This window comes from Narcine bancroftii, chromosome 7 (genome assembly GCF_036971445.1).
Source record: "Narcine bancroftii isolate sNarBan1 chromosome 7, sNarBan1.hap1, whole genome shotgun sequence".
In the NCBI taxonomy this organism is placed as follows: domain Eukaryota; kingdom Metazoa; phylum Chordata; class Chondrichthyes; order Torpediniformes; family Narcinidae; genus Narcine; species Narcine bancroftii.
In genome coordinates this window covers 446,685-473,465 of record NC_091475.1, presented here as the reverse complement: position 1 = coordinate 473,465, position 26,781 = coordinate 446,685, and the positions used below count along the sequence as shown (strand labels likewise).

General features: G+C 41.5%; 1 protein-coding gene across 5 annotated transcripts in view; it reads left to right on the top strand.

Annotated features, from left to right (window-relative positions):
* LOC138738362 (kelch-like protein 13) overlaps window positions 1-26,781 on the top strand; it is a 73,254-nt gene that overhangs the window by 38,954 nt on the left and 7,519 nt on the right. For 4 of the 5 annotated variants that reach the window (XM_069888408.1, XM_069888407.1, XM_069888409.1 and 1 more), the window contains 4 exons: window positions 15,608-15,752; window positions 21,313-21,445; window positions 22,152-22,348; window positions 23,872-24,667. In XM_069888408.1, the coding sequence (XP_069744509.1) occupies window positions 15,642-15,752; window positions 21,313-21,445; window positions 22,152-22,348; window positions 23,872-24,667 (1,237 nt within the window). In that variant the 5' untranslated portion in view covers window positions 15,608-15,641. Of the gene's footprint in view, window positions 1-6,603; window positions 6,934-15,607; window positions 15,753-21,312; window positions 21,446-22,151; window positions 22,349-23,871; window positions 24,668-26,781 lie in introns of those variants that run through there. The other variant, XM_069888406.1, reaches the window with a different exon arrangement.

Here is a 26,781-nt window from a genome sequence, read left to right as displayed (position 1 = left end):
GGAGTCACACCTACACCTCAGTTAGCAAAATATAAAAATAAAGATATAATTATCAAGAATGCTCTGATCATTATTTGTGGGAAGACTATAACATCTAGTTTTCCTAATGTTCATACTGGTGTACATTATAAATAAAAGCATTCGCACATCAGAAGTTTTGATATTTATGAAATCAACTTGGAGTATTATGTTTGATTTAGAAATATTAACATTTGAAGCTGCCTGAAATCTCTTCATCGTGCTAAACAATGTGGCAGTGACCGTCTTCCTTCTGTATTTGAGACACTGCAAAGAATGTTGCAGTCTTATAAAGGGATATTTTTCATATTTCTCAGACAAGTGATTTTTAAAATTATTACATTGCCCTTTAAATTTTATTTCCAATGATGCCAAATGAAATTGAAGATTGAAAACACATTTTCTTTGTTTTTATCACAAAGGAGATATTTTAAATCTGTACAATTAATGATGACAGTTCTCAAATGTATAAAGAGCGATGCAGAAAATTGACTTCTTAATGTTAAAGTAGTAGCCCGATTGCTCTGGGGACAAACTATAAACTTTGCCTCCATGATAATTGAATCCTGGGTTAGAGATCTTTGATGTTAAACTCCAGCCATGATGTTTAATTTTCAAACAGATTAGGGTTGTTTGATTTATGGATGCTGTTTATCCCAGGAGGTCTTCCATTTGCTATAATTTTTATAATTTACTTCCTTGTTTGAAGCTGTAAGCGATTGCACCTTTCTAACCTGTCCTTAATTATTTAGAAATATATTGATTGCCTTCGCCAATCACTTCAATCATTCAAAGCAGAATTTTATTGAACATCATTTTTCAGAGTTCAATCTCTGTTGACATTATCACAAGATCAAGGAACAGAAGTAGGCCATTCAGCCCATCAAGTCTCCACCTCTCCACCTTGGGCTAAATCGTTCTCACATTTAGTTCCAATTTCTGGCCTTTTCCCCATATTCCTTGATATCCTGACCCATTAGATACCTATCAATCTCCCCCTTAAACTTCCACAGCTGGATGGGCAATGAATTCCACAAATCCACAACCCTCTGGCTAAAGAAATTTCTCCTCATCTCTGTTTTAAATGAGTACCCTCTAATTCTAAGACTGTGGCCTCTTGTCCTGGACTCACCCACTAGGGAAATATCTTATACACATCTACTTTGTCCAGTCCTTTCAGTGTTCAAAATGTTTCTGAGAACCCCTCTCATTTTTCTATACTCGAATTAATACAGTCAAAGAGCCTTCGCATTCCATGATTCATCCTGGTAAATCTTCTTTGAACTCTCTCCAACATCTGTACATGCCTTCTAAGATAAGGGGCTCAAAACTGCACATAGTTCTCCAAATGAGGTCGCACCAGTGCCCCATGGAGCCTCATCAACACCTCCTTGCTCTTATACACTATTCCTCTTGCAAGGAATACCAAAATGGCATTTGCTTTCTTTACTGCCGATCCAACCTGGTGGTTAATCTTTAGGGTATCCTCCCAAAGTCTCTATGTACATCCAAATTTTGAATTTTCTCCCATCTAATAATAATCTGCCTGTTGACTTCTTCTTTCAAAATGTTCAATTGTACATTTCTCCACATTGTACCTCATCTGCCATTTCTTTGTCCCTCTCTGCTAAACTGTCCAAATCTCTCTGCATCCTTTCCGTTACTTCAACACTTCCTACTCCACCATCTATCTTGGTGTCATCTGCAAATTTAGCCAGAAAACCATTCAATCCATAATCAAAATCACTGATATACATTGTAAAAAAAAAAGCACCCCCAACACTGACCCTTGCGGAACACTAGTCACTGGCAACCAACCAGAACAGGATCCCTTTATTTCCACCCTTTGCTTCCTATCTATCAGCCAATGCTCCTGCAATCTAATATATTTCCTGCAATTCCATGGGCTCTCATCTTATTAAACAGCCTCTTATACAGCACCTCATTGAAAGCCTTTTGAAAATCCAAATACACAACATCCACACCCTCTCCCTTGTCCATCCTATTTGAGATAACCTCAAAAAAATTTCAATAGGTTGGTAAGGCAAGATCTTCCCTTCATGAAACCATGCTGGCTTAAACCTATCATGTTATGTACCTCGAAGTATTTCATAACCTCGTCCTTGAGGATCAACTTCAATAACTTTCCAACTACCGATGTCAGACTAATAAGCCTGTAATTTTCTTTTTTTCTGCCTCCCTCCTTTCTTATTTGCAACCTTCCTGTCCTCCAGAACCATGCCAGGGTGTATTGACTCCTGGAAAATCTTTCCAATGGCTCCACAGTCTCTAAAGCCACCTCCTTCAGAACCCGTAGGTTGCACCTCATCTGGTCTGGGAGACTTATCTATCTTTAGCCCATTTAGCTTACCAAGTGCTTTTTCTCTAATAATCGACTGTACTTAATTCTATTCCCTGAGACCTCTGACTATCAGGTATACTGCTATTATCTTCCTCAGTGAAGGCTGCCGCAACATTCTCATTTAGTTCCTTTGCCATCTCATTGTTACCCATTATAATTCCTCCAGCATCATTTTCAACCAGTCCTATATTTACCCCTGTCTCTCTTTTACTCTTCATATATTTAAAAGACTCCTAGTATCCTCTTGTATGTTATTTGCCAACTTCCTTTCATAATTCATCTTTTCTTTCCTAATGGCTTTCTTCATTTCTTTCTGTAAGTTTTGCTTCCTTCTATGCCCTCCCTGTTGATTTTATTTTAGCCTTAACCTCTCTTGTTAGCCACATTTGTGCCATTTTCCATTCATAATTTTCCTTTTTCTTGGAATATATCTATTCTGCACTTTTCTTATTTCTTGTAGCAATATCATCCAATTCTGCGCTGCCGTCCCTCTATCTAGCTTACTTTTCCCGTCAATTTGGACCAATTCTTCTCTTATACCACTGTAAATTTTCTTTGTTCCACTGAAATATTGACACACCTGATATCAGTTTCTCCTTTTCATATTTGAAACTGAACTCAATCATATTATGATCACTACTCCCTAAGGACTCCATCACCTTTAGTTCCCTAATTATCTCAGATTCATTACACAGCACCCAATCCAATACCGCTGATCCCCTGCTGGGCTTATGAACAAGCTGCTTCAAAAAGCCATCCTGTAGGCATTCTACAAACTCTCTCTTCTGAGATCCAGAACCTTCCTGACTTTCCCAATTTTCTTTCATGTTAAAATCCCCCATAATTATTGTGACATTTTCCTTCTGACATACTTTTTCTATTTCCAACTGTAACTTGTAGTACACCACCCGGCTGCTGTTTGGGAGGCTGTATATAACTGCTATTAGGGCCCTTTTACCTCTGCCATTTCTTAACTCAACCCATATGGATTCCACCATTTCTGACCCTATGTCCCGTCTTTCTAGTGATTTAATATCATTGTTTACCATCCGGGCCACGCCATCCCCTCTCCCAACCTGCCTATCTTTCCTATACACTGTGTACCCTTGGACATTCAGCTCCCAATCACGCCCATCATTAAGCCCTGTCTTGGTGATGGCCACAATGTGATATCTTTTCATCTGTAGCTGTACAACAAGGTTATTCCTAATGCTCCGTGCATTTAAGTACAGTTCCTGTACTGATTCTGCTGTTTTTCTATTTACAGAAAATTACCATTTTTATTAAGTCTGTCTCCCACTCTCAGTTTCTAAGGCACCATGTCACAGGCTGTTAAGCTGCATTACAGCCAGAAGGATGGGACCATCCCAGATGAAGGTTTCTTGGAGATGACATGTCTGAGTAGCACAGATTCAATCCCAAGGGGTCTTCAGAATGAAAAATAACAATTGAGTTAATGTATTAGATTTCTTTATCATTTCAATTTTAAACACAAATACAAAGATAAACTAAACTAGAACTGAAACTGCTGGAGATTCATCATTGAATTTGAAAGCATGGGAAGGGGTTAATGGCTTGGGTGTAACCTTTCAACATATTTGCACTTGTCTGGTGCAATTTCAGGTCATTAAAATCTAAAAGTGCTTCATACAATTAGTTTGAATTATGGTAAATGTAGCTATACATAAAATATATATTCTGTAAAGAGCTACACATTCAAAATGCAACAATTTTTTTTTAGATGATCGAGTTGGCTCTTTCTAACATGTTTGTCAGATTTTCCACAATTGCACCTTTAAAATAAAATCTCTCCCCACATGCTATTTTTTCAATTGCTTTGGATCAACCTCTTCAATGGAAACAGAGGGTGGCTGAATGATTTTATGGATATTGGTGTGAGAGAGAGCCAAGCAAATGGCTGCTTATTAGAAAAATCCAAAACATGTTTGCAAACAGTGAACTTCTTCAAAGCTCCTGTGGCTGATGCATTTATCAGTTAATCAAAGCAAAATCTTCAAGTATTTAATGAATGTCTCGTTGAGAGGGGATTTGATAGAAGTATTTAAGATTATGAAAGGGATAGACAGAGTGGATGTGGATAGACTATTTCCGTTAAGAGGAGGAAAGATTAAAACAAGAGGACATGAGTTAAGAATTAAGGAGCAGAGGTTTAGAGGTAACATGAGGGGGAACTTCTTTACTCAGAGAGTGGTAGACGTGTGGAATGAGCTTCCGGGAGAAATAGTGGCGGCGGAGTCAATTGTATTATTTAAGAAAAGGTTGGACAGGTCTATGGATGAGAAGAAGATGGAGGGTGATGGGCATTGTGCAGGGAGGTGGGACTAGAGAGGGGTGTTTGGTTCGGTGCGGACTAGAAGGGCCTAATGGCCTGTTTCCGTGCTGTAAATTGTTATGTTATGTTATGTTTGCTCATGGTTTGGGTTAAGAAATGAGAAGGTTACTAGAATATTTCTGGTCAATTAGAAGGGACTTGGATTACTTTGCATCTCCTCAGTCCGAAACTATTTGCCACAATGTTAAAATGTTGACTTGATCGCTTCCCCTCAACATTCCATATTGTAGTGATGCCATGTTGTTCTCCAGGTCTAAAATATGATTCTGCTGAAGTACCTGGGAACTTAAAAGAATTAGCCACCATTATTGATGAATTTCTGATCCAAACACTCCTTTAATTCATAAGATTGCAATTGAATTAAGTTGATGCATATGCATATTGTGGATCACATCGCTCTTTGTATCAATAAATTCAAGTCACTTTCCGCTAATGATGTTATGAGTAAGTTTTGTTGAGTAATGTTGATTTCTTGGTCTGGTCGCTGCCTGGTTTATCTAAATTCTTCCCACACATGCTGGTACTTTGAGGGTAAGGGATGTGATCAATGTTCAAGATGGCCAGTTATGGTTAGTTACATTACACTATGAAATAAAAACACACCAAAATGCTGGAGGAACCACTGGGTCCATAGGAGGTAAAGATATATTACCAACATTTCAGGCCTGAGCCCTTCTTCAAGGGAAGAATGGGACAACAGCCAAAGGTGTTAATTAGATATGGCAAGATGAAAGGTGAGAATTGATTTTGTAGAAGAGAGAGAGAGAGAAAGAGAGAGAGAGAGAGAGAGAGAGAGAGAGAGAGAGAGAGAGAGTGAAAGGGGCCCTCCAACCAGATGACAGAGGCAATGCTTTCTCTGGTTTCTGTTAAATTCCACCACACCCTCCCCCCCCCTCCCCAATCTTCTTCTCCTGTTGCCTTTCTCCTGCTCATGTTTTTTTCTCTCTCTCTCTCTCTCCCTCTCCTCTTTCCCTTTGTCTCCTTTCATGGAGCCAAATCAATTCTCAGTTTTCCCTTATGGTAACCAATGAACACCTATTGTCTGTTGGTCTGGACTCCACCCCCTCCCATTCTTCCCCCTTAATCTCTAGTCTTTAATTAGGTTGAAGAAGAGCTCAGGCCTGAAACGTCCCTTCCATGGACACTGTGAGACTGGCTGAGTTCCTCCAGCATTTCTGTGTGTTTTTACACCCATAGTGTCTGCAGATTTTTGTGTTTTTTCACTGTGAAATGTTCGAATTTTTGTCCTTTTACTTCCAGCAGTAACTGCAGAGACTGCAGTCTCCGATTGTGGATTTGCAATGAGAATCTAAAGTTTGTGTCCAATGCTGATTAAATCAACCAACTAAGAATGACAAGTATTTATAAGCAGTCCAGGGAAAAAAGGTTCCCCAAAGCTCATCAAAAGCTCTGAACCTTTTTGGTTTTATCAGGAAATGCAAACAAGAGCAGCTGCTGGATATTTGTCTTTGCACAGCTTCCTCCAACTAAAAAGGAAGCAATGAAGAAAGAGCAGCCACATCTATAACCACACGTTCAAAGCTCGGCCGTGTGTCAATAGGAAATCCTTCATTGATCTCCTCGTGTTGCGCAATTTTTTTTAAGTTAAGAAGTAAATTTGATACCATAATGCCTGCCTGTGGCATTTCTCCAGTTTTAAAACAAATAAGAATATAATGGTGGGTGACAGAAATGCTGCATTTTCTTCAGCATGAACATTGACACTAAATTCTTGTAGATTTATTAAACATTCTCTTTAGTTTATATGTCATTCTCCAAATTCTTCTTCCCATCTCCTCTGATGAAACAATCAGATGTCCACTTACATAGGATCTACAGGAGATTGTTTGTCAATACCCAGATAGGGAAGTAAAGAGAGAGGGAGCCAGTGAGAAGCTTCTGCCTAAAGCAGGCTTCTGTTCCTCAATCTGCCGTGTTTAGAAGCTGACAGCATTAACTAGATCATGCCCTGCTATTTTTAGAATCTATCTCCAAAATTACGATGCCTATGGTGGAGAAGCAGTAACCTGAATGAGTGAGAGAATGGATTCTCTTCTCAATATGAGTGCATCTCTTTGTGTTTTATCTGAACCACCATGCCATTGAAATGGAAACTCTGTAATAGCCCCCTTGAAAGAAGATTCATGGTTTCTGTTCTCAAGGCTTCCCGAGCAGTGACACCAGTCTCTCCAACATACAGGTAAGTGCCATTTTGTTTTGATTCAGCCAGCGTGCCTCTGTGATCAGACAACAGTGAGGGTCGGGGCAAGAAAGAATGTATCAATGTGTCTGTGTATATATCATCTATCGCTTTATTACAAATAAAATGATAATTATCTGGAAAAGGAACATTTGTAAGCATTATGATATTTGTGCAGACTTCTTTGTAAATTGGGGTACAAAGGAGAGGGGATGTTCTAAAATGCTTTTAAAATTCTGCTGAATATTGATCGGGTGATTTCATGCTGTTACCTTGAGTAATGACTCTGCAATTGTTTGGGTTTCATGGAACTCAGCCAATGTTGTTTGTATTTATGAACGTACTTCTTACAACTTAAGTATTTGATTTGGGAAAAAAAGATAGTGGATGTCTTTAAGTAGTGATGTCACAGCATTGAGTAAAGCATATTGCATCAAAGGAAAAAAATGAAAAGAGGAAATAGTCAACGTCAGGCAGCAGCTATGGAGAGAGAAACAATCAACCTTTCAGATCAATGACCCTTCACCTGAACTGAGGAAGGATCATTTGGTCCAAGTAGCACACTATTTATGGATCATGTAAGTGGAAGGTTTACATTGAACAATAGTATTAAATTACATATTTGCTGCACCACCTTCCCAATTAATTGTTTATATGTATACAAACGAAAATGGCGGTGCGCCGAAGCTGCTGCAACATCGTGCTGCCGCTGATGCGGACCCAGGGAGGGCAGGGAGCAGAGTCACAGCACTCCTTCGCAGGATTCAACCTCCCAGTCCTACAACTGACGGCTCTGTAGTCTTTAAATGGCCTATATGTGGTGGAACACGGCATTGCATGTATACTGCACAGGCTGGCCCACCTCCAACCCTGTAACCCCTCCCTGTAAGATTCCCCAATAAAGGATGAGCCACTCGAGTCTCCTCCCTTCACACCAGCCTTGGAACTGGGCCAGCAGCATGTGAAGATGTGCCTGTGTTGTAGGTTATTAAAGCCTTTAGTCACTCACTTCGAGTCTGCTTCTGGTTATTGATCGCGCTGCAATTTAATAAGCTAAATAACTGCCATGGACAAGCCGATTGTGTGGAGAAACTGGAGCACGATCCCAGGGATCCAGAGACCTCAGTCAAGTTTGACATGTGGCTGCACTGTCTAAAGGCTTTCATGAGGTGCAATGAGATCACAGAGGATCTACTCTTCTCATCTGTTGGCCACTGAGCTTATCACATAAATTGAGACTGGGTCAAGTTTGATGACGTGATGTCCCTACTGGGGCAACAATACGGTGCCCCTATGAACTCAATGAAAACTCATTACATTCTGGTCACCTGACATCAGGGCCCTGGTGAGTCTGTCTTCAATCTCAAATACAGGGTTGAAACAGCATTCAGACTAAGCCATCCTTGCTGCCAAACTGCCTACCTAAACTAGTTCCATTTCCCTATGTTTGGCTCATATCCCATAAACCTTTCTGAGCCATGCACCTTCTAAATATTTGTTAAATGCTCTCACTGCTACATATCCACCACTTTGAGTTTGAAAACGTTGCTCCTCAGGTCCACTTTAAACCTTTCCCTTCTCAAATTCTTGGGAGTCGCTGTCTTGGAGGATCTGTCCTGGACCCAACACAATAATGGCATAGTGAAGAAGGCACGTCAGCACCTCTACTTCCTCAGGAGTTGGGGAGGTTTGATATGCCATCGAAAACCCTGGCAAATTTCTACAGAGGTGTGGTGGAAAGTGTGCTGACCGGCTGCATCACAGTCTGGGATGGGAATTCTGCCTGGCCTGCAGGGAAAAGAATCTCAGGGTTGTATTTCATGCCATGTGTGTTCTCTGACAATAAATCCGAAATCTGTGCCCTTTAGTTTTACACTGTCCTACCCAGGAAAACCTTCTGGTATTATTCACCCTTTCCATGTCACTCATTATTTTAACTAAAGGCATCCATCAGCCTCATATGATCCAGGGAAATGGTTCCAGCTTAACCAATTTCTGTTTATACCTCAAGATCTCCAGGTGTGGTCCAATCTTTGTTAATCTTTTCTACACCCTTTCCACTATAAAGTCTTCCTTCCTATAACTGGATGGCCAGAACTGCATACAACTGCACACCAATGTCTCGTACAAATGTAACATGATGGCTCAATTACTGAGCTACCAGTAAAGAGTTCAGCATCATTTTAGTCTTGTTTGAAGGTCTTAAATTCTTGAATTCAGAGATAATTATAAAGTGCTTTTAAACATTATATCTTCAGGCCTCTTTTGCTCACAATTATAATTTCCACATGAAGAATCTGCCCTCTTCTTAAAGACAGCGAATGTGGCTATTTTCCTCTATAATGATGTCACAAACCCAGACAAGGGTTAAACAAAGTGGCCAAACACACCTGTAGAATTCTGCCCTCTTTTCCAAAGAGACAGCAAAGTGGTCTTCATGAATTCAGAACCCATGGATTCTGTGTTCCCCTTTTTCTAGGAGTAACACACAACAAACAGCACCACTTCTGGTCACTGTGACTCAACCCTGTCTTTCACAAGGTTTCAACCCCTGGATGTCACAGGGTTTTGACTTCTGTCAACTCCAAGCTGAACTGTTCCAAAACTGAACTCAAAAAGTCTGAATTCGGTAATAATTTCTCCAAGTCATGTGACAGTCACATCATGGATAAGATGAGTCCCAATTCTTGTAAACCACGTGACCATCAGTTTCATTTCTACCAAAATTCAGTTCCTTTTTCAAAACAAATCCATTCCATATCCATAACAACCTCTGACCTCATCTGTTCAAGAGGCGTGCCTCTTCCCCCATGACATCATCACCATGAGTGATGCCTCTTCCCCATGACATCATCACCATGAGTGATGCCTCTTCCCCATGACATCATCACTATGAGTGATGCCTCTTCCCCATGACATCATCACCACGAGTGATGCCTCTTCCCCATGACATCATCACCATGAATGATGCCTCTTTCCCATGACATCTCACCATGAGTGATGCCTCTTCCCCATGACATCATCACCATGAGTGATGCCTCTTCCCCATGACATCATCACCATGAGTGATGCCTCTTCCCCCATGACCTCATCACCATGAGTGATACCTCTTCCCCATGACATCATCACCATGAGTGATGCCTCTTCCCCATGACATCATCACCATGAGTGAAGCCTCTTCCCCATGACATCATCACCATGAGTGATGCCTCTTCCCCCATGACCTCATCACCATGAGTGATATCTCTTCCCCATGACATCATCACCATGAGTGATGCCTCTCCCCCACCATGATATCATCACCATGAGTGAAGGATGTAAGGTGAAATGTTGGAAGGTAGCATTAGGGGGAATTTCTTCACACAGAGAGTGGTGGGTCGGAGTGTGGAATGAGCTTTTTAAAGTGCTGAATCCAGACTTGATTTTGGCATTTTAGATAAATTTGGATCAGTACTTGAATGGGACGGTGTGGAGGGCTATGGGCTGGGACTAGGCAGAATAATAGTTTGGCACAGATGATGGGCTGAAGGGCCTGTTTCTGTGCTGTAGTGCTCTATGGTTCAAGGTAAAGAAAATATGTGGGTTTACTCTGTTTCCCTCATTGTGAAACAGGGAGCAGTCACAATTCAAAATACCACAGCATCCCCAGAACAATATCCAACTCCTAAAGAACAGTGGGGGAGGGGGATTTAATTTCCCCCTCCTCTGTGATACTGTATTTTTCCCACCAGACCCCAGTTTCCTAAACTTGATGCAAACAATCTGACACATGTTCTTTATTCTCTGCGTAACTCTACTCTTTATTGTTCATCCATCCTCCTCCTGACAGTCCAGACCTCATCTATTATTGATGAGGTTTCTTTAAACTGTGCTTACCAGCAAGTATTTTGCGGCAAGAGAGAGGTCTCAGTTTACTGCTTCATTTCCTTTCCATTGACACCTCATCTGGTGGGAGATGCTGATGTGAACCCTACAGTCTTGTAGATCGTAACTGATTAAAAGATGAACTAATTGATTTTGTTTGAGGCAAGACACAGGTGGGGTTCTGATTCACGCATAATCTCAGAAATAAAATTTAATGGTATCTGAAGTACAACTGTATGGGTTGACCTATAAAAGCTTCAATTACAGAGCAATTTTTCTTTCTTTTTCTTTGGCTTGGCTTCGCGGACGAAGATTTATGGAGGGGGTAAAATTTTTAACATCACAATAAAATGTCCATGTTAGGTTCTGAGAGAGAACATGTCCTGCCTGGATAAAACTGCAGCAGGAAGGTCGATGCAAGTTTTTTTCCCCATCATCATCTGTAAACTATTAAAATAAACAGGAAAGTGTTCCATTTAACAGAGGATAGGTGTCAGACAAATAATGAAACACAGCAAGGTTTGCATTTGAATGAACCAAGGACCCAAAATCCTGCAATAGAGAAATGGGGAAATAGTTTGTATCTGTGGACAGTCACTGTTTTTAGACAATAGCCTTTCATTAGAACAGCCAATAGATCACCTCCCTGAAATGTTGGTGCCAATGTACATGATACAATGTATATTATTATTAAATCAAAACCGTGCTTCTCTCTCCACAGATGCCTCCTGCTGAATATTTCCAGTAATTTGTGTAGGATTTTAGCAATCAAGCACAGTGATATTTTGCTTTTGGCTCCAAAACTATTATGTATTTAAACATATACATAAATTCATTTATTACAACCTACTTATTCTCAAATATTCTCTCTTCACAATAGACTTGTGTTATTTGGTGCTCAGCAAGTTACCATTATACAACACCCTGTGCACCAATAATCTGTCACGTATGCAGGATTCACAGATGTGGTCCAGTACAGAGCTAACTGAGCCCACTCTTGATGGGCATCAATTGTTGAAGCAGCTTGAGCCACAATGCACCGAACTTCCCGTTACCACAAAGATTTAGGTGCAGTGTGGTTGATATTTGGAACTTTTTGACGGAGGAGATGGTGAACAGATGTTTAAGAGCCAGGGCACCGAAGGATACAGATTTAATGCAAACAAACGGAATTAATGGAAATGGAAAATGGGTCAACATGGAGGAGTTGGGCAGAAGGGCCTGTTTCTGCGCTGTACGACTCTGACTGATTCTTTGTCAACAAGCTTTTTGTTCAATTGGTCTGATTGTGTCAGATCACTGACTAGTGTAGCTGGTCACCCCTCCAGATTGATGCAGTCGCCACTGGTAGCTGCTTCCTTGAACCTATGCCTGTCAGTGCGCTGAAAGCAGTCTTGGAATGCATGAATGGTCCCCGCTGGCCAGGTTTTAACCTGCTTCCGAACTGGTCTGTATGACAGGATTTGCATTACAGAGTGGTCTGAGTATCTGAAGTGGGGGCGAGGCTCTGCCCTTTACACCCTCATAAATGTTCATATACACGTTCACCCCTCTCTCAGCAAAGTCCACATAAGGAACTTCTAGAATAATAATGATAAATTTAACATTGTAAACGAACAAGATACTTCAGGAAATATTTGAAATACTCGATCATTTTTCATGAAGTTAAAATGTGAATGTTGAAAACTCATCATCTAATTCATCACAGTTGAGATGTCAGGAAATAAGTAAAAGTTTCAACCCAGCAGCCCCTGGGTCAGACTGCGAAGCTTTAAGCTTTGATACAATAACATCTGCACAATTTGTCCAAAATTTGATACCGTTTATCACAAGGAGTCGCAAAAGTAACGCCTCTCTATGTAAGTTCTCGCAAGTCTTTTCCTAAAGAGAACAGCAGGTACATCTCTCCACTGGAGCTAACAGGACTGACATCCCTAATGAATGCTGTGAGAATGCCAATACCTGTAATTATATTTCACGTGACAATATAATAACTGAAAAGGAATCATCTTCCATTTTCACTCAATAAGTGCACTCTAATTGAAGTAAATGTAATTTTCCTCAGATTACACAGTCTGCAAGCCACACTAGTTATTTTCCATGTCATAGATTGCCTGTATTTTCTATTTCAATTATCTGCAAAATACTGCAGGTTTGAAATAGAAAGCCTGTACCAAACATTAGAATTCATTTCCGTCTGTAAATAAAAATTTGTGAGGGGATTGATACTGATTCTTAAGGTTTTGTCTTCCATCACTGATCTTACAAGCACACATTTATCTACTAATTTAATGAAATCATTTACTTCTTTGCTTTAATGTTTATAAAGGTTCATTTATAATGTTAACATAATAAGAATTTATCAGAAAGTGTGTTATTAATCTTTCACAATTGAAGAAATGCTGATCAGGCATGTTCAGGTATTCTAAAATCCGGTTTGATGGGGGATGTTCAGATCAAAGTCTTAGCACAGACTGCAAGGTTGACTGTTTCTACGATGAATCAGTGATCTCAGCTGTGCTATTATATGACAGGTTGAGCCGGAGAAAAATTGGAAAAACAATTACGTGTCAGGGATTGATCAGGGATTGACTAACATGCTGAGATCCAAGGAAACAAATATTACCACTTGGCCTCCAAGTACCGTATTCTAAAGGTGGTTGTTTCACTGATTAAGAAGAGTTTCCTCTGTATAATTGTAAAAACACTAATAAAACTCAGATACGGAATCTAGAAAAGAAAGCATATCTACATGAAAATCCCCCTTATCTATTTGGAGGGATATCATGTCACAGGTATAGGTGAAGAAAGTTATTGAGCTCTCCACACGATCCCATCCATTCCCCCCCCCCCTACTTATTTCCCTGTGATCTATTTTCACATATCCATTCAACCCCCTTACCCTCCAACATACTACTTACATTTGGGGGAATTTACAATAGCCACTTCACCTCAAAACCAGCATGTTTTGGGGATGTTGGAAGAAACCAGAACACATGGGGAAACCCCACATTGTCACAGGTTGAATCAGGAGCTGTGTGGGACATCCTTCCTCTCTATAATGCCACAATGTCAATTCATCTGCCCTCTTAGCAGGAGCTAACTGATCTTTCAATTCAAAGTTCAAACAAGTTCAAAATTCAGGTTTATTGTCAGAGTACACACAAGATATCACATACAACCCTGAGATTCTTTTTCCTGCGGGCGAGGCAGAATTACTTATTGGTCGTGCAAAAAAAACCATAAACAACGTATACATGTAAACAAATGAAATGTAAACACAGAGAGAATAAAATCAACAACGTGCACTAGTCAGAGTCCTTAAATGAGTCCCTGGCTGAGTTTGTCATTGAGGAGTCTGATGATGGAGGGGCAGCAGCTGTTCCTGGTCGTGCGAGTCTTGTGGCACCGATACCTCTTTCTTTAGGACAGCAGCAAGAACCGAGCATGTGTTGGGTGGGGAGGGTCCTTGATGATGTTGACTGATAAATGTATGGTCTGAGCAGTAATACCAACTCTCTATCTCTTACATTTTAGTTGAGTGCTATTTCACATAGGCTAATTTATTACATTACATCTTGTTAACCTTTCAGGAAATGTTTACGTTCTTTTTCTAGCTAAATCAATAAGTCTTAAACTTCATGATCTAAAGCTGTGAGATGTACAAACAATGCTGCAAAAATGTATTAACATGTGTATAATACAATTTCTTGTCCAGAGATTAATACTTTCATTTGGTAACAAAGCAGCTTTCACATTTTATCTATTATTTTGAAGAAATTATATGAAATTACTTTTTCACCTTCTCCCTGATCTGTGTGGAAACCCACTGCATATTATCTTCTGGTTCGGCTGTTATCAGACTCCCTGCTGCCCATAATCCATTCTGCCAGGAATTTTTCTGTAGCTGAGCTGCTGAGGTTGAAGGAAGAAAGAAAGAATGTGGCTCTTTATAGTACTCTTTCTAACTTCAGAATGTTTCAGAGAGCTTGACACCCCTTTGAAGTCTGCTCACCTGGTAAGATAGGAATCTCATCAGCAAAACTGAACAGCACACTCCCTAAGCAATGTGCTAAATGGCCAGCGAATCTGACTCAGTGATTTGTGAAGAGAAATCTTCTGCCGAAAAGGAGAAAGATTTGCCATCGGCAGAGAAAGAAGCAAGAGAGATTCCACCCCCCCACCCCCAGAGTCTCCGAGTGTCCGTGGATTCACCTCCAATGCTCCTTACAGCCACACAGAGTCCAGTCCAAACCACTGGCAGCCCGAGCTCCAGATCCAAACCTCCGACACAGTCAGGAACCCTTCAGTGCCCTTGGCACCCTCCTCCACCAAGTTCCGATACCTGGTAGCCCTCCAGCCAGTTTGGAGCTTGTCTCCAGCAGTCCGCAGCCTCCATGGGTTCCTTGCCTCGTCACCAATGGCCCACCACCTCTGTCCGCCACAGAGCCCCTCACTGGTCCACCACCATGGTCACTGTCCCATGGGTTGTCTCCTCTGCTTCTCCTTCTCAGATGGGGGGGGCTCTCCTCTGCTTCCCTGGAGTCTGCAACCCCTCATGGCTGCTGCCGACCAGAGGCAGCACCATGGGGTTATAAATAAAACTTCTGTTGTCTCCTTTAACAGGCTCTTCAAAGTCTGTACGAACTAGGCAGTTGGATCCCCCGGGAGCGCAGTGTCTCCGCTCCCTGCTCTCGCCGTTACAGCATCTCCAGCAGCGTCACATCATGTATAATAGTTCTTAAGAGACAATGTTGTGAATGACTCTCCTATTTTCCAACTGAACATATGTCCATGTTATTCTTTTCAGCTCACTGGTAGAAGAGGGCACTTTTCCTCCAAAAATGCCTTTGACCTCCAGCAGGATGGATGACCCAAAAACCTGTCAGTCCTCGATTTCTCTGGGAGGCCCTCAATCCTTCAACAGTGAGACACACAGCTCAGCTGTACTGCAGGTACACACAAACGTCTCCTTTCAATATCGTTACGTAGAATGATCAATGAAGGCAGACTGCTCGACATGGACTTTGGTAAAGGGCTTGACAAGGTCCCACACAGTAGGCCCGTCCAGAAGGTTAAGGCACATGGGGTGCAAGGCAAATGAGTTAATTTAATCCAAACTGGCTTGGTGATAGGAGGCAGAGGGTAGTGGTGCAAGGATGTTTTACTGATTTTAGTGCTGGGACACGTTGCTTCTAAATTACATTATCGACTTGGTAGGAGGTCATGATGAGTAAGAATGCAGATAACACCATGGTGTGGTGGTTTGGATAATGAGAAAGGTTGCCCAAGGCTACCGCAGGAGAAAGGTCAGAGGGGAAGTTGGGGTGAGCATTTCCAGATGGAATTTAATTCAGCCAAGTGTAAAGTACAGTATTTTGGGAAGTTGTTAGGGTAGGACATGTACAGCAAGTAGTGGGGCACTAAGAAATATTAATAATCAGAGGGATCTTTGGTTCAACTTCCCTGAAAATGGCAACACAGGAAAGGTCGGTGGTTGAGAAGGCAAATGGCAGGCTTGACTTAATAAATTGGTACACAGAATATAAAAGTACTCAGAGTTGTAGTGATAGAGTGCTACCACCAGGAGGAGTGAGAAACAGAGGGTGCAGCATCTGGAGAATGTTGCATCTTGGGAAGATTCAAGACGGATGCTTCCACGTGAGGTCTGGGGTGTGTGTGTCTGTTTTTAGTGCTGGTTGCTAAATTAATAAATCTAGTTGTTTTAAAAAGAGCCCAAGTTTCTTTATTTTAATAAAAGAAATATCACATGGTACCAGGAGTGGAAGAAACACCCAAGTTCTGCTGTACACAGGATGAAAGAAAAAAAAAAGAGAGTAACAGCCAATATCAGCAGTGAAAATATGGAGAGTTTAAAAATCCAAAAGCTGTAAAATGGAACTGGAAATGTCAACGATGAATGGAAGCTGTTTAAACAAAGCTTTATGGTGGACTTGCAAGCCATTGGAATTGATAGCAAACCAGATACACAGAAACTTCCACTGCTACTTACTGTGGTGGGACCTCAAGCTCTAGAGGTTTTCAACATGTTTATTCTTTGCCGAGGCAGAAGACCAGAGCAAATTCAACAAATACGAGATGTTTGATGAATGCTGTTCACAAAAGGAAAATGAAACTTTCAAGAGGTGCGTGTTTCACTCATGCACGCACCTGCAGGGAGAGAGTTTTGATACTTTTTTTAACAGACTTAAAACTAGAAGCAAAAACGTGTAATTTTGGATTGCTGCAAGATTTAATGATCCGTGATCAAATTGTGTTCAGGATTATTGATAAGAACTGCTGTTTATTGGCCAGGGTTAAATGCTGACTTTGCCAGGATGGTTTCAAGCAGACAAAGAAACCCATGATAATAATTGGTGTACCAACAGAACTATGGGAGAAAGTTGGGGTTGATCTGTTCCACATGGATGGAAAGAATTACTTGCTGGTTATTGATTATCTATTGAACTATCCAGAGATTGTGCAGCTTCCTACCATGTCTGCTGTTTGTGTGATCTGATATATGAAATCAATCTTTGCAAGACATGGAATTCCTCGAATTGTCTACAGTAGAAATGGACCATGCTATAGCTGTAAAGAATTCCAGAACTTTGCCGAAACGTATGATTTTCAACACATGACTTCAAGTCCTCTGCATCCACAGTCAAACAATAAAGCAGAGAAAGGAGTTCACATAGTTAAACAGCTCCTCAAGAAAGCAGCTCAAATCCTTATTTAGCTCTGTTGAGTTACCGAGCTTCACCCCTTGAAGATGGCATTTCACCTGCTGAGCTTCTGCTGGTAGGTAGACTATGCACCACATTTCTCTACTCTGCAGACCCAAACAACAGAATTGTCAAACAGAAACAAAAGTGTCTGCAAAGGAGACAAAATGCAAATTATAATGTTAGCAAGAAGCTTAGGGCCACTGGCACAACATGACACAGGGAGAGTCAGGGATCCCCACAATTGGGACAAAAAGGCCACTGTTCCGGAGGAAGTAAATCCAAGATCCTACATGGTCAGAACAGAGGACAGTCAAATACAGAGGAAGAATCGAAAGAGCCTGCTGAAAACACCAGTGATACTGCAGGAACAGAGAGGTGCAGAAGGTCCAGCCTGCACAGCAACAGGAGAAACACCACCAGTGCTAGACAGTAGTGACCAGCAGGACCGACACATGCACCTGTGCTGAGAAGGAACATAGGAACATAGGAAGTAGGAACAGGAGTAGGCCAAAAATGGCCCATCGAGCCTGCTCCACCATTCAATACGATCATGGCTGATCTAATTTATGACCTAACTCCACCTACCTGCCTTTTCCCCATATTCCCTAATTCCTCTATCATGTAAAAGTTTATCTAACCAAATTTTAAATATGTTTAATGAAGCAGCCTCAACCACTTCCCTGGTTAGAGAATTCCAAACATTCACTACTTTCTGGGAAAAACTATTTTTCCTCATCTTTGTCCTAAATCTACTCCCCCAAATCTGTGTCCTCTGGTTTTAGTTTCCCTGGCCAGCTCAAAAAACCTTCCTACATCTATCCTATCCATACCCTTCATAATCCACACAAGTTATCAAAGCACCTGACAGACTGAACCTCTAAAAGGAACTGCACACTTAAAAAGTTTTATGCTGTTGATGTTGTGTTTATGTTTGTGTTGAACTTTAAATTGGAAGAACAGTGTATTAGTGAATCATGTTTATTTAAACATCTCAAGGAAAGGGGATGTAGTGATAGAGTGCTACCACCAGAAGGAGTCAGCAACAGAGTGTGTAGCATCTGGGGAATGTTGCATCTTGGGAATGCTGTTGCATCTTGGGTAGATTCAATCTGGCTACCCCCACAGGAGGTCTGGCACGTGTATGTTCTGCTTATTTAATAAATCTAGTTGTTTTAAAATGAACCCAAGTTTCTTTATTTTAATAAAAGAAACATCACAGGAATATTGTGTGCAGCTCTGGTCATCACATTATTGGAGGCATGAGGTTACGCTGGAGAGAGTGCAGAGGAGGTTCCCTAGGATGTTGGCTGGAATGGAAGTTCTGGGGAGCTTGAGCTTGTTTTCTTTGGAGTGAAGGAGGCTGAGGGGTGGCTGTAAGGTGGTTTATATAAATGTTTGCACCATGATGCTGCCAGAAAACAACAAATTTTGTGACCTGTTCATGACAATAAGTTCTGATGCTGATCTGATACATACAGTAATATTACCAGAAGCACAGATAGACTAGATGGTCATAATCTTTTCTCCCATGGTCGGGGCATCAAAAACATGTCAGCTCTGGTTTGATGTAAAAAGGAGTTTTAAAGGAGATTTAAGGAAAAAGTTTTTTTTTACAGAGTGGTTGATCCCAGGAACTGACAGCCAGGAGGAGGTGGCAGAATCAATTAAAATCACCATGTTCAGAGATATTTATTCAGGGACAAATAGACAAGGCAGAGAAGGTTATGGGCCTAATGAAGGAAACTGGGATTCATATAGGGAGGTAAACAAATATTGGCATGGAAGTGGTGGGGCCATTTCTGTGCTGTACAGTTCTGGTTCTGTTTCCTTCTCTGCAATGATCCATTTTCAACGAGAGCAGAAATCAGGAGGGCTTAAGGAGATAACTTTCTTTTGCTTGTCAAGGTTTCTTTAATTAGGTGACCTGACTGATTTCAAAGAGTGATCCGTTGTCCTTCATAAGAATATAAGAGCATAAGAAATAGGAGCAGGAGTTGGCCATTCAGCCCATCGAGTCTGCTCGGCCATTCAGCCCATCGAGTCTGCTCCGCCATTCAATGAGATCATGGCTGATCTGATCACTGACTCAACTCCACCTACCTGCCTTTTCCCCATATCCCTTAAATTTAGACAAATAACATGGTAACAGGTCCATTTGGCCCACAAACCCATGCCGCCCAAATACACCCAACTGACCTACAACCCCCCCCACCAGAGGAAACCCATACAGACACGGGGAGAATGTACAAACCCCTCACAGATAGCTCTGTTGTACCCCGACCCTCTGCATGATGTTTCCCTAAGTGTTTCTCTGACTTTCTAACCTGTTGCTTCATCCTGTTATATGTTGACAAATACCAAGTCTTCAAATTGTTTATTTAAAGAGCTTGTTAATCTTTAGGCATCTTGCGGTCATATGCTTATCTATGTCGGGAGCGATGCTGGGCACCACTGATGACGTATCCGAGGAGACGCCCAGGAGTAATAGCGCACAGGTGCAAGTTAGTTAAGATGGCAGAGTACGTGGGATGGATCTCAGATGCAGGAGGAAGGGAGTGAGAGCGTCAGGATCACCTCTGTGGCGGAGCGCCAAAGAGAAGGTCATGGGGGTTTGGCTGGGTGGTGTTGGGGAAATGAGGAATTCGGTGGTATGGTGAAGGGAATAAAGAGAATTACTCCATTTTGTGTGGAGAGTTTACTCTTCAATTGTGTGTAAACTGGGTAAATCTGCATTGATACAAGTGGTGACCCCGTGGGTTCACAGCACCTTCTAGTTAAAAAGGATAAACCTCTTACAGAAGCGGACAAGAAGGTCGAGCTAGAGGTACCCCCCACCCCCTTTTATTAATAATGCGCGAGTGTGGTTCACGATCCTCGAGGTAAGTTTCTCCACCCTCAGCGTGATGTCAGAAGACAAAATTCAGTTTATTTGTGGCTTGTCTTGCAGTGCAGATTGCCTGTGAAGTGAAGGATGTTTTAGATGATCCAGACGATAATCTCCCATACGACATCCTTAAGGCTACTATTCTGCAATATACTTAGCTGTCTCGGGAGGCTTGTACTGCCGAGGTACTTGCTGGTGACGGCCTAAGCCATAGGCAAGCGTCACCGATGCTGAGAAAATGGCACAGGTTAGCTGGGTCAGACACTATAACGCTGTACGCATGTGTTCCTTCCACATGATGCTGTTTGCAAACCACTTCTGGCCATTTACAATGGTCTTTTTGAGGTCTTACAATGTCTCCTGAAGATTTTTGTGATTGACAGAAATGGGAAAGCCGACACCATTTCTATAGACAGGTTGAAGCTGGCGTATACGACAGTCCGTGTTCTGTGTCAATGCGAGAGTTGGAGGACCAGTTGCACCCCTGCCATTCGAAGTGTATGTCATCTCCCTTGCAGCATCTTACAAGGTCAGGCTGGACTATCAGCCCTTCAGACCATTACATAGTGGGACAGATCCTATCAGTTGCCTCCTTACGTGGCTTGGAGTGTGAGGGGAGTGCTGTCATGAGTGGTGCCGGTCGCCACTCATGACGTATCTGAGGCAACGTGAGGGAGTAATAGCGTGCATACGTGGGTTAGTTAAACTGGCTGCGTATGTGGGATGGATCTCAGGCACAGGAGGAGGAGAGTGAGAGCGTTAAGATTGCCCATGTGGTGAGAGCCAATAGAAAAATCAGAGGAGTGTGCAATCTGGGTAAATTACTGCTGCTACAGACACACGTTTCTGTTTAGAAGATATGGAGTTCGGTGTTTATAGGTTCTAATTCCCCCTTTATTTCAGGGACTCAACCAGCTGAGGAACGATGGTTTACTGTGTGATGTGACATTACTGCCAGGGGACAGTGATGACAGGTTTCCTGTGCACAGGGCCATGATGGCATCAGCAAGTGACTATTTTAAGGCCATGTTCACAGGTAATTAGCATTTACTGACTTTGATTTCTTTATGCAACTGTACGACAAAATCATCAAGATCGGGAGAAGGACTTGATAGGGTCTTCCATGTGTCCTTCCTGATGACCTGCTTGTGTCATTTCTACAAAGATCTTGTGGGTAATCCACCCAATTATGATGAGATGAAGTTCAACACGATGTAATGAAAACATATTTCAGTCTCAGTCTCCTCCCCACCATAAACCCATCCAAGTCACTCTCCCTGCAGCTCAAAATGTCTGTTTCCCTCTGCTATTGCACAGACATTGAACGGAGGAAAACCAAGGAATCTGCTGGAAGTTGAGGCCTGTTACATTCAAAGCAACGTCTACAATGACCAAGGCAAAATCAACTTACCCCTGAGCTGAGCAGTTACTTTCCCTCCACAGTCACCTTGAGCCTTTGCCTTCTCATTTCTTCTTTGTTGAGATCCATTTTCTACTGTTTAGTGGCGGCCTGCCATTGTGGAAAGGTCATATTTTGAAACACTAACCCATGTTATTCCAGCAGTTTTATTTCAATATTTGCAAGGGTCTCTCCTACCTTTTAAAATGTTTGACTAAGTTGAGTTTGTGATTTTTAAAAACTATTCTGAACCTGTCCTTGCAGCCAGAATCAGTGTAAACATGTACCTTAAACATAATTTTAAAGCCACTGTTTATCTAAACTTGCATTCATTTGGTGTCAGGTGGCATGAAGGAACAAGAACTGAATTCGATCCGGCTGCATGGAGTAAACAAAGTAGGACTGAGAAACATTGTTGAGTTCATCTATACATCAAACCTGACTCTCAGTGTGGAGAACCTTCAGGATATACTGGAAGCTGCCAGCTTCCTTCAGATAATGCCTGTCCTTGACTTTTGTAAGGAGCTTCTAATTTCTCAGGTTTGTCTCATTAGTATTAACACATCTTCTAATTTGTATGTGTTGCTTTAGACAGGATAAACCAGAAGCAGATTGGTTAACACCTTGCTTCAGTCCACAAGAGTGAACCCGATGTGGTGGAACATGGCAGTGCAAGTGTGACCTCACTAGACTGTAGAGGCTGGCCTGCCTCCAACCCCGTAATTCCTCCCCGTAGATTCCCAATAAAGGCTGATGGCCCTCGTCTCCTCCTTCTGTACCTTGGATCTGGGCCAGCAGAACGTAGAGACGTGGCCGATTTTTTTAAAAATCACTCACTTCATGTGTGCTTGTCATTATTGATCATGCCACACCCAAACTTCCAATCTCCTATCACTTTAATTATCTGGGCCACTCGAATCTCCTAATATTGCTCCAAAAATCAAGGAAGATCGGTTAACTTTTCATTTGTATATTTTGCAGTCCTTGGTTCACGATATTGAATTTTTAACGCCCCTTTTTCCACCTCTTCACAGATGTGGCTGCACTTTTCTGTTTCAATTGATTTTTTTCTCTATTTAATGATATGTGGTTTTTTAAAACTTCTGTTCTCTCCACACCCATCTCTGTGAAACTTACAATATACATTTCCACACTTTTTTAGATCTGACGAAGGGTCTTTGACCCATTTCTCTTCCATTGATATTTGAGAATTGTTGTTTCCTTTCAGATTTCTAGTATCTTGCTGGATTTTTTTTTTTGTTTTCGATAGTCTCCTGAGGGAGTTTGATCATGCCAAGGACGTTTTCGGGGCTGGTATTAAAGACGACAGTGCATTGTTGAACTGTTTATAACTTTAAATTTCACAACATATTCCTGATCACAATGTTGGAATACAAAGATGAATTCATCATAGACTTGGAGAGAAAATGTATCCCTGATTGTTGTGGTGCACCTTCATCAGTCTGGTCGGTGCATAAAGGTGACTGACACATTGATAAGCTGCATATGTCGCAAGTTTTGGATGAGCTAGAAAACACAGGGAGCAGAGAAATTCCAATTTCCTCAGATATTTATTTTCCTGTATGGAACAGTGAGTGAGATAAGATCAGCCCTGCCCACTCGGCTTGTATTTCAAGAGTCTGCTTTTAAATAATTGTATTCCTCAAACAGAAAACTCTTCTATAATGGAATAATAATGGATTATTCCTAATGGAATAATCACTAGTGTCATTTAGTAATTACACTTTGCAGCATTAATGAATAAAACACTTAAGTGGCCCTGCATACATCTTATCCCTTAATAATTATGGAAGCAACTAATAGACATTAACTGCTTCCATTTTTAGAACCAAAAGAACAGATTAAATCCTATTCCAATATAAAATAGTATAAAAACACATCAATGTCCAGTAGAAACATGAAATCCAGAACTATTCATCTTTACCTGTACTGTAAAGATGTTTGACCAAATAGCATCGAGCATTGCAGAAAGATGCCATATGGCATTAATGATAGTTTGCAGTTATGACATAATCTTTATTGAATTTTTCTGCATTTACTAGGTCTCAGTTGGAAATTGCATTGAGTTTGGGCGAATTGCCAACATGTTCCACTTGACCAAATTAAATGATTATATCAAAGACTATATTGTGAAGAACTTTTCAATCGTGTTAGACAATGGGGAGTTTCTTAAGCTTTCCTGCGACCAGCTTGTCTTTGTGCTTGGCAGTGACAGTTTGAAACACTGCTCTGAGCTCCAGTTGTTTAAAGCCTCATGTCAATGGCTTAATTACGAGGAAGCTCGAAAGCAGTTTGCTACAAAACTGATGAAGAAGATTCGCTTTCCATTGATGACACCGCAGGAGCTCCTCGAACATGTCCAGACAGTGGAGTTCATGCGAGCTGATACCAACTGTGTTAACCTTCTACTTGAAGCAAGTAACTACCAGATGTTACCCCACAGGCAGCCGATCATGCAGTCAGAAAGGACAAGGATTCGTTCCAGTTCAACTCACTTGGTAACTCTGGGAGGCGTGCTCCGCCAGCAGCTGCTGGTGAGCAAGGAGCTGCGCTTGTTTGATGAGAGCGCCTGGAAATGGAGGTCTTTGGCTGCAATGGAAGTGCCACGATATCAGCATGGTGTTGCTGTGATTGGAAATTTCCTCTTCGTAGTTGGTGGACAGAGCAACTATGACACAAAAGGAAAGACTGCTGTTGATACAACTTATAGGTACGACCCTCGTTACAACAAGTGGAAGCAGATGGGTTCCCTAAATGAAAAGAGAACCTTCTTTCATTTAAGCGCCCTGAATGGAAATCTATACGCAGTGGGGGGCAGAAATGCAGCTGGAGAACTGGGTAAGTTTTGATTTAGATACAACCACCCCGCACAGTGAGCAATTTGGAGTTAGATTGTATAAGGACTATACATTCTGTTTCAGGACTACAGACCTTAACATGTTGCAAAAGAGCATTTTGTTGACTGCATGGCATTCAATTGATCTCACTTATTTCTCTAAAAGCAGCTGTTAGTATTATTATTGTTTATCTTTGCCTCATTACTTCATGCAGTGGGAAGCAAGCTATCCATTCTTGTGAAAAGAATTCTGTAAACACTGGCATACTGGATGACTCTGTAAAGGATAACCCTGGAATTTCCACATACCACTTAAAGTATTCTCTATGCTCTAAATCTTTTGTGATTAGTAAGGGGATTGCTTAAGGAGGTATGCGAGTGGAAGGAAAAAGTTTGAAAATCTCTGTTTTAATCGTACCTCATTGACTCGTTATGTGCATGGTTCCATAACTCCAAAGGAAATGGGCCAATAACAATTTTTCTCAAACAATATTTCAGTAACCATTGGGTCCAGAGCAGTGATTCTCAACGTTCCCTTCCCACTCACATCCCACCTTAAGCAATCCCCTAATAATCACAGAGCACCGATGACCTAAGGAATACTTAAAGTGGTGTGTGAGTGGAAAGAAACAGGTTGAGAACCTCTGGATTAAGGCATTTAGTAATCTATCTCAGTGGTACAAAGATAATAAATACAGTAAAACCCCTGGTATCCAGAATTCAAGCAACTGGCCAAAAAATTGAGGAAAATACATTATAAAAACAAACTAAATTAGAATAAAATAATAGGCAAACAATAAATAAGTTTAAAATTGTAAAAATAAACGTTCTCTGAAGTCGCACATAAACCTTGGGTGAAGATGGGAGCCAATATCCAGTCAGTGGAGGGAGGGCCTTGGTTGGGCATTGCTCATAGCAACTGTTTGAATAAAGTTGTGTGAAACAGTGATGGGGTCACCGTTGGGGTGACTCTCTTAAAGTGACTTCTTATCCCTGCTTCGTAAGAGTTTCCCCAGTCAGAGGCTTTATCTGTAAACTTGGGGGAGGGAGGGTTAATTAGCTATAATGTTACTGTTCGGCTTTTGGGCAGCTCCGTGGAGAGGAAGGAACCTGCAGATCAGAATCAGAATTTATTGTCATGAACAAATCATGAAATTCAGTGTTTTGTGACAGCAAACATACATATTATAACCATCTTACGATATAACTATAAAACTAAATATAATAGTGGATGAAAAGAGAGGCAATGTCTTTGGCTCATTGATTATTCAGCAATTTGATGACAGCGGGGATGAAGCCGTCCTTGTGCCAGTCTGTGCTCGTTTTTAGGCTCCTGTATTTTTCCCAATGGTAGCAGACTGAAGAGGGCATGGCCTGGGTGGTGGGGGTCTTTGAGGACAGAGGCTGATTTTTTAAGACACCATCTCATGTAGATGTCCTCGATGGAGTGAAGTCTTATGCCTGTGATGTCGCAGGCTGAGTTAACAACCCTTTGGAGTTTATTATTGTCCTGAGATTTAGTACCTTCACTGATGCAACCAGCCAGAATGCTCTTTGCGGTACACCTGTAGAGATTCACTGACGTATCGAATCTCCTCAGACACCTCACAAAGTATAGCCAGAGGCTCTAGGACAGATCCTTGGAGATGTTGACGCTCAGGAATTTGAAGTTCTTGACCCTCTCCATTTCTGAGCCCTCGATGAGATCTGGGTCGTGTTCCCCTGACTTCCTCCTGAGGTCCACAATCATCTCCTTGGTTTTGTTAACATTGAGCACAAGGTTGTTGTCATTATACCACTCAACAAGCTGATCTATCTCCCTCCTGTGCTTCCTCATTGCCACTTGTGATTCTGCCAACAACTATGGTCTCATCAGCAAACTTGTAGATGGCTTTGGAATTGTGCCCGGCCACACAGTCATGGGTGTATGACGACTAGAGCAGTGGGCTAAGCACGCATCCTTGGGGTACACCTGTGTTGATGATCAGTGAGGGGGAGATGTTGTTTCCAATTCATACTGACTGGGGTCTTCCGATAAGAAAGTCAAAGGTTCAGTTGGCAGAGGGAGGAGCAGAGACCAAGATGCAGAGTTTTCAAAGAATATGACTGAAAATAA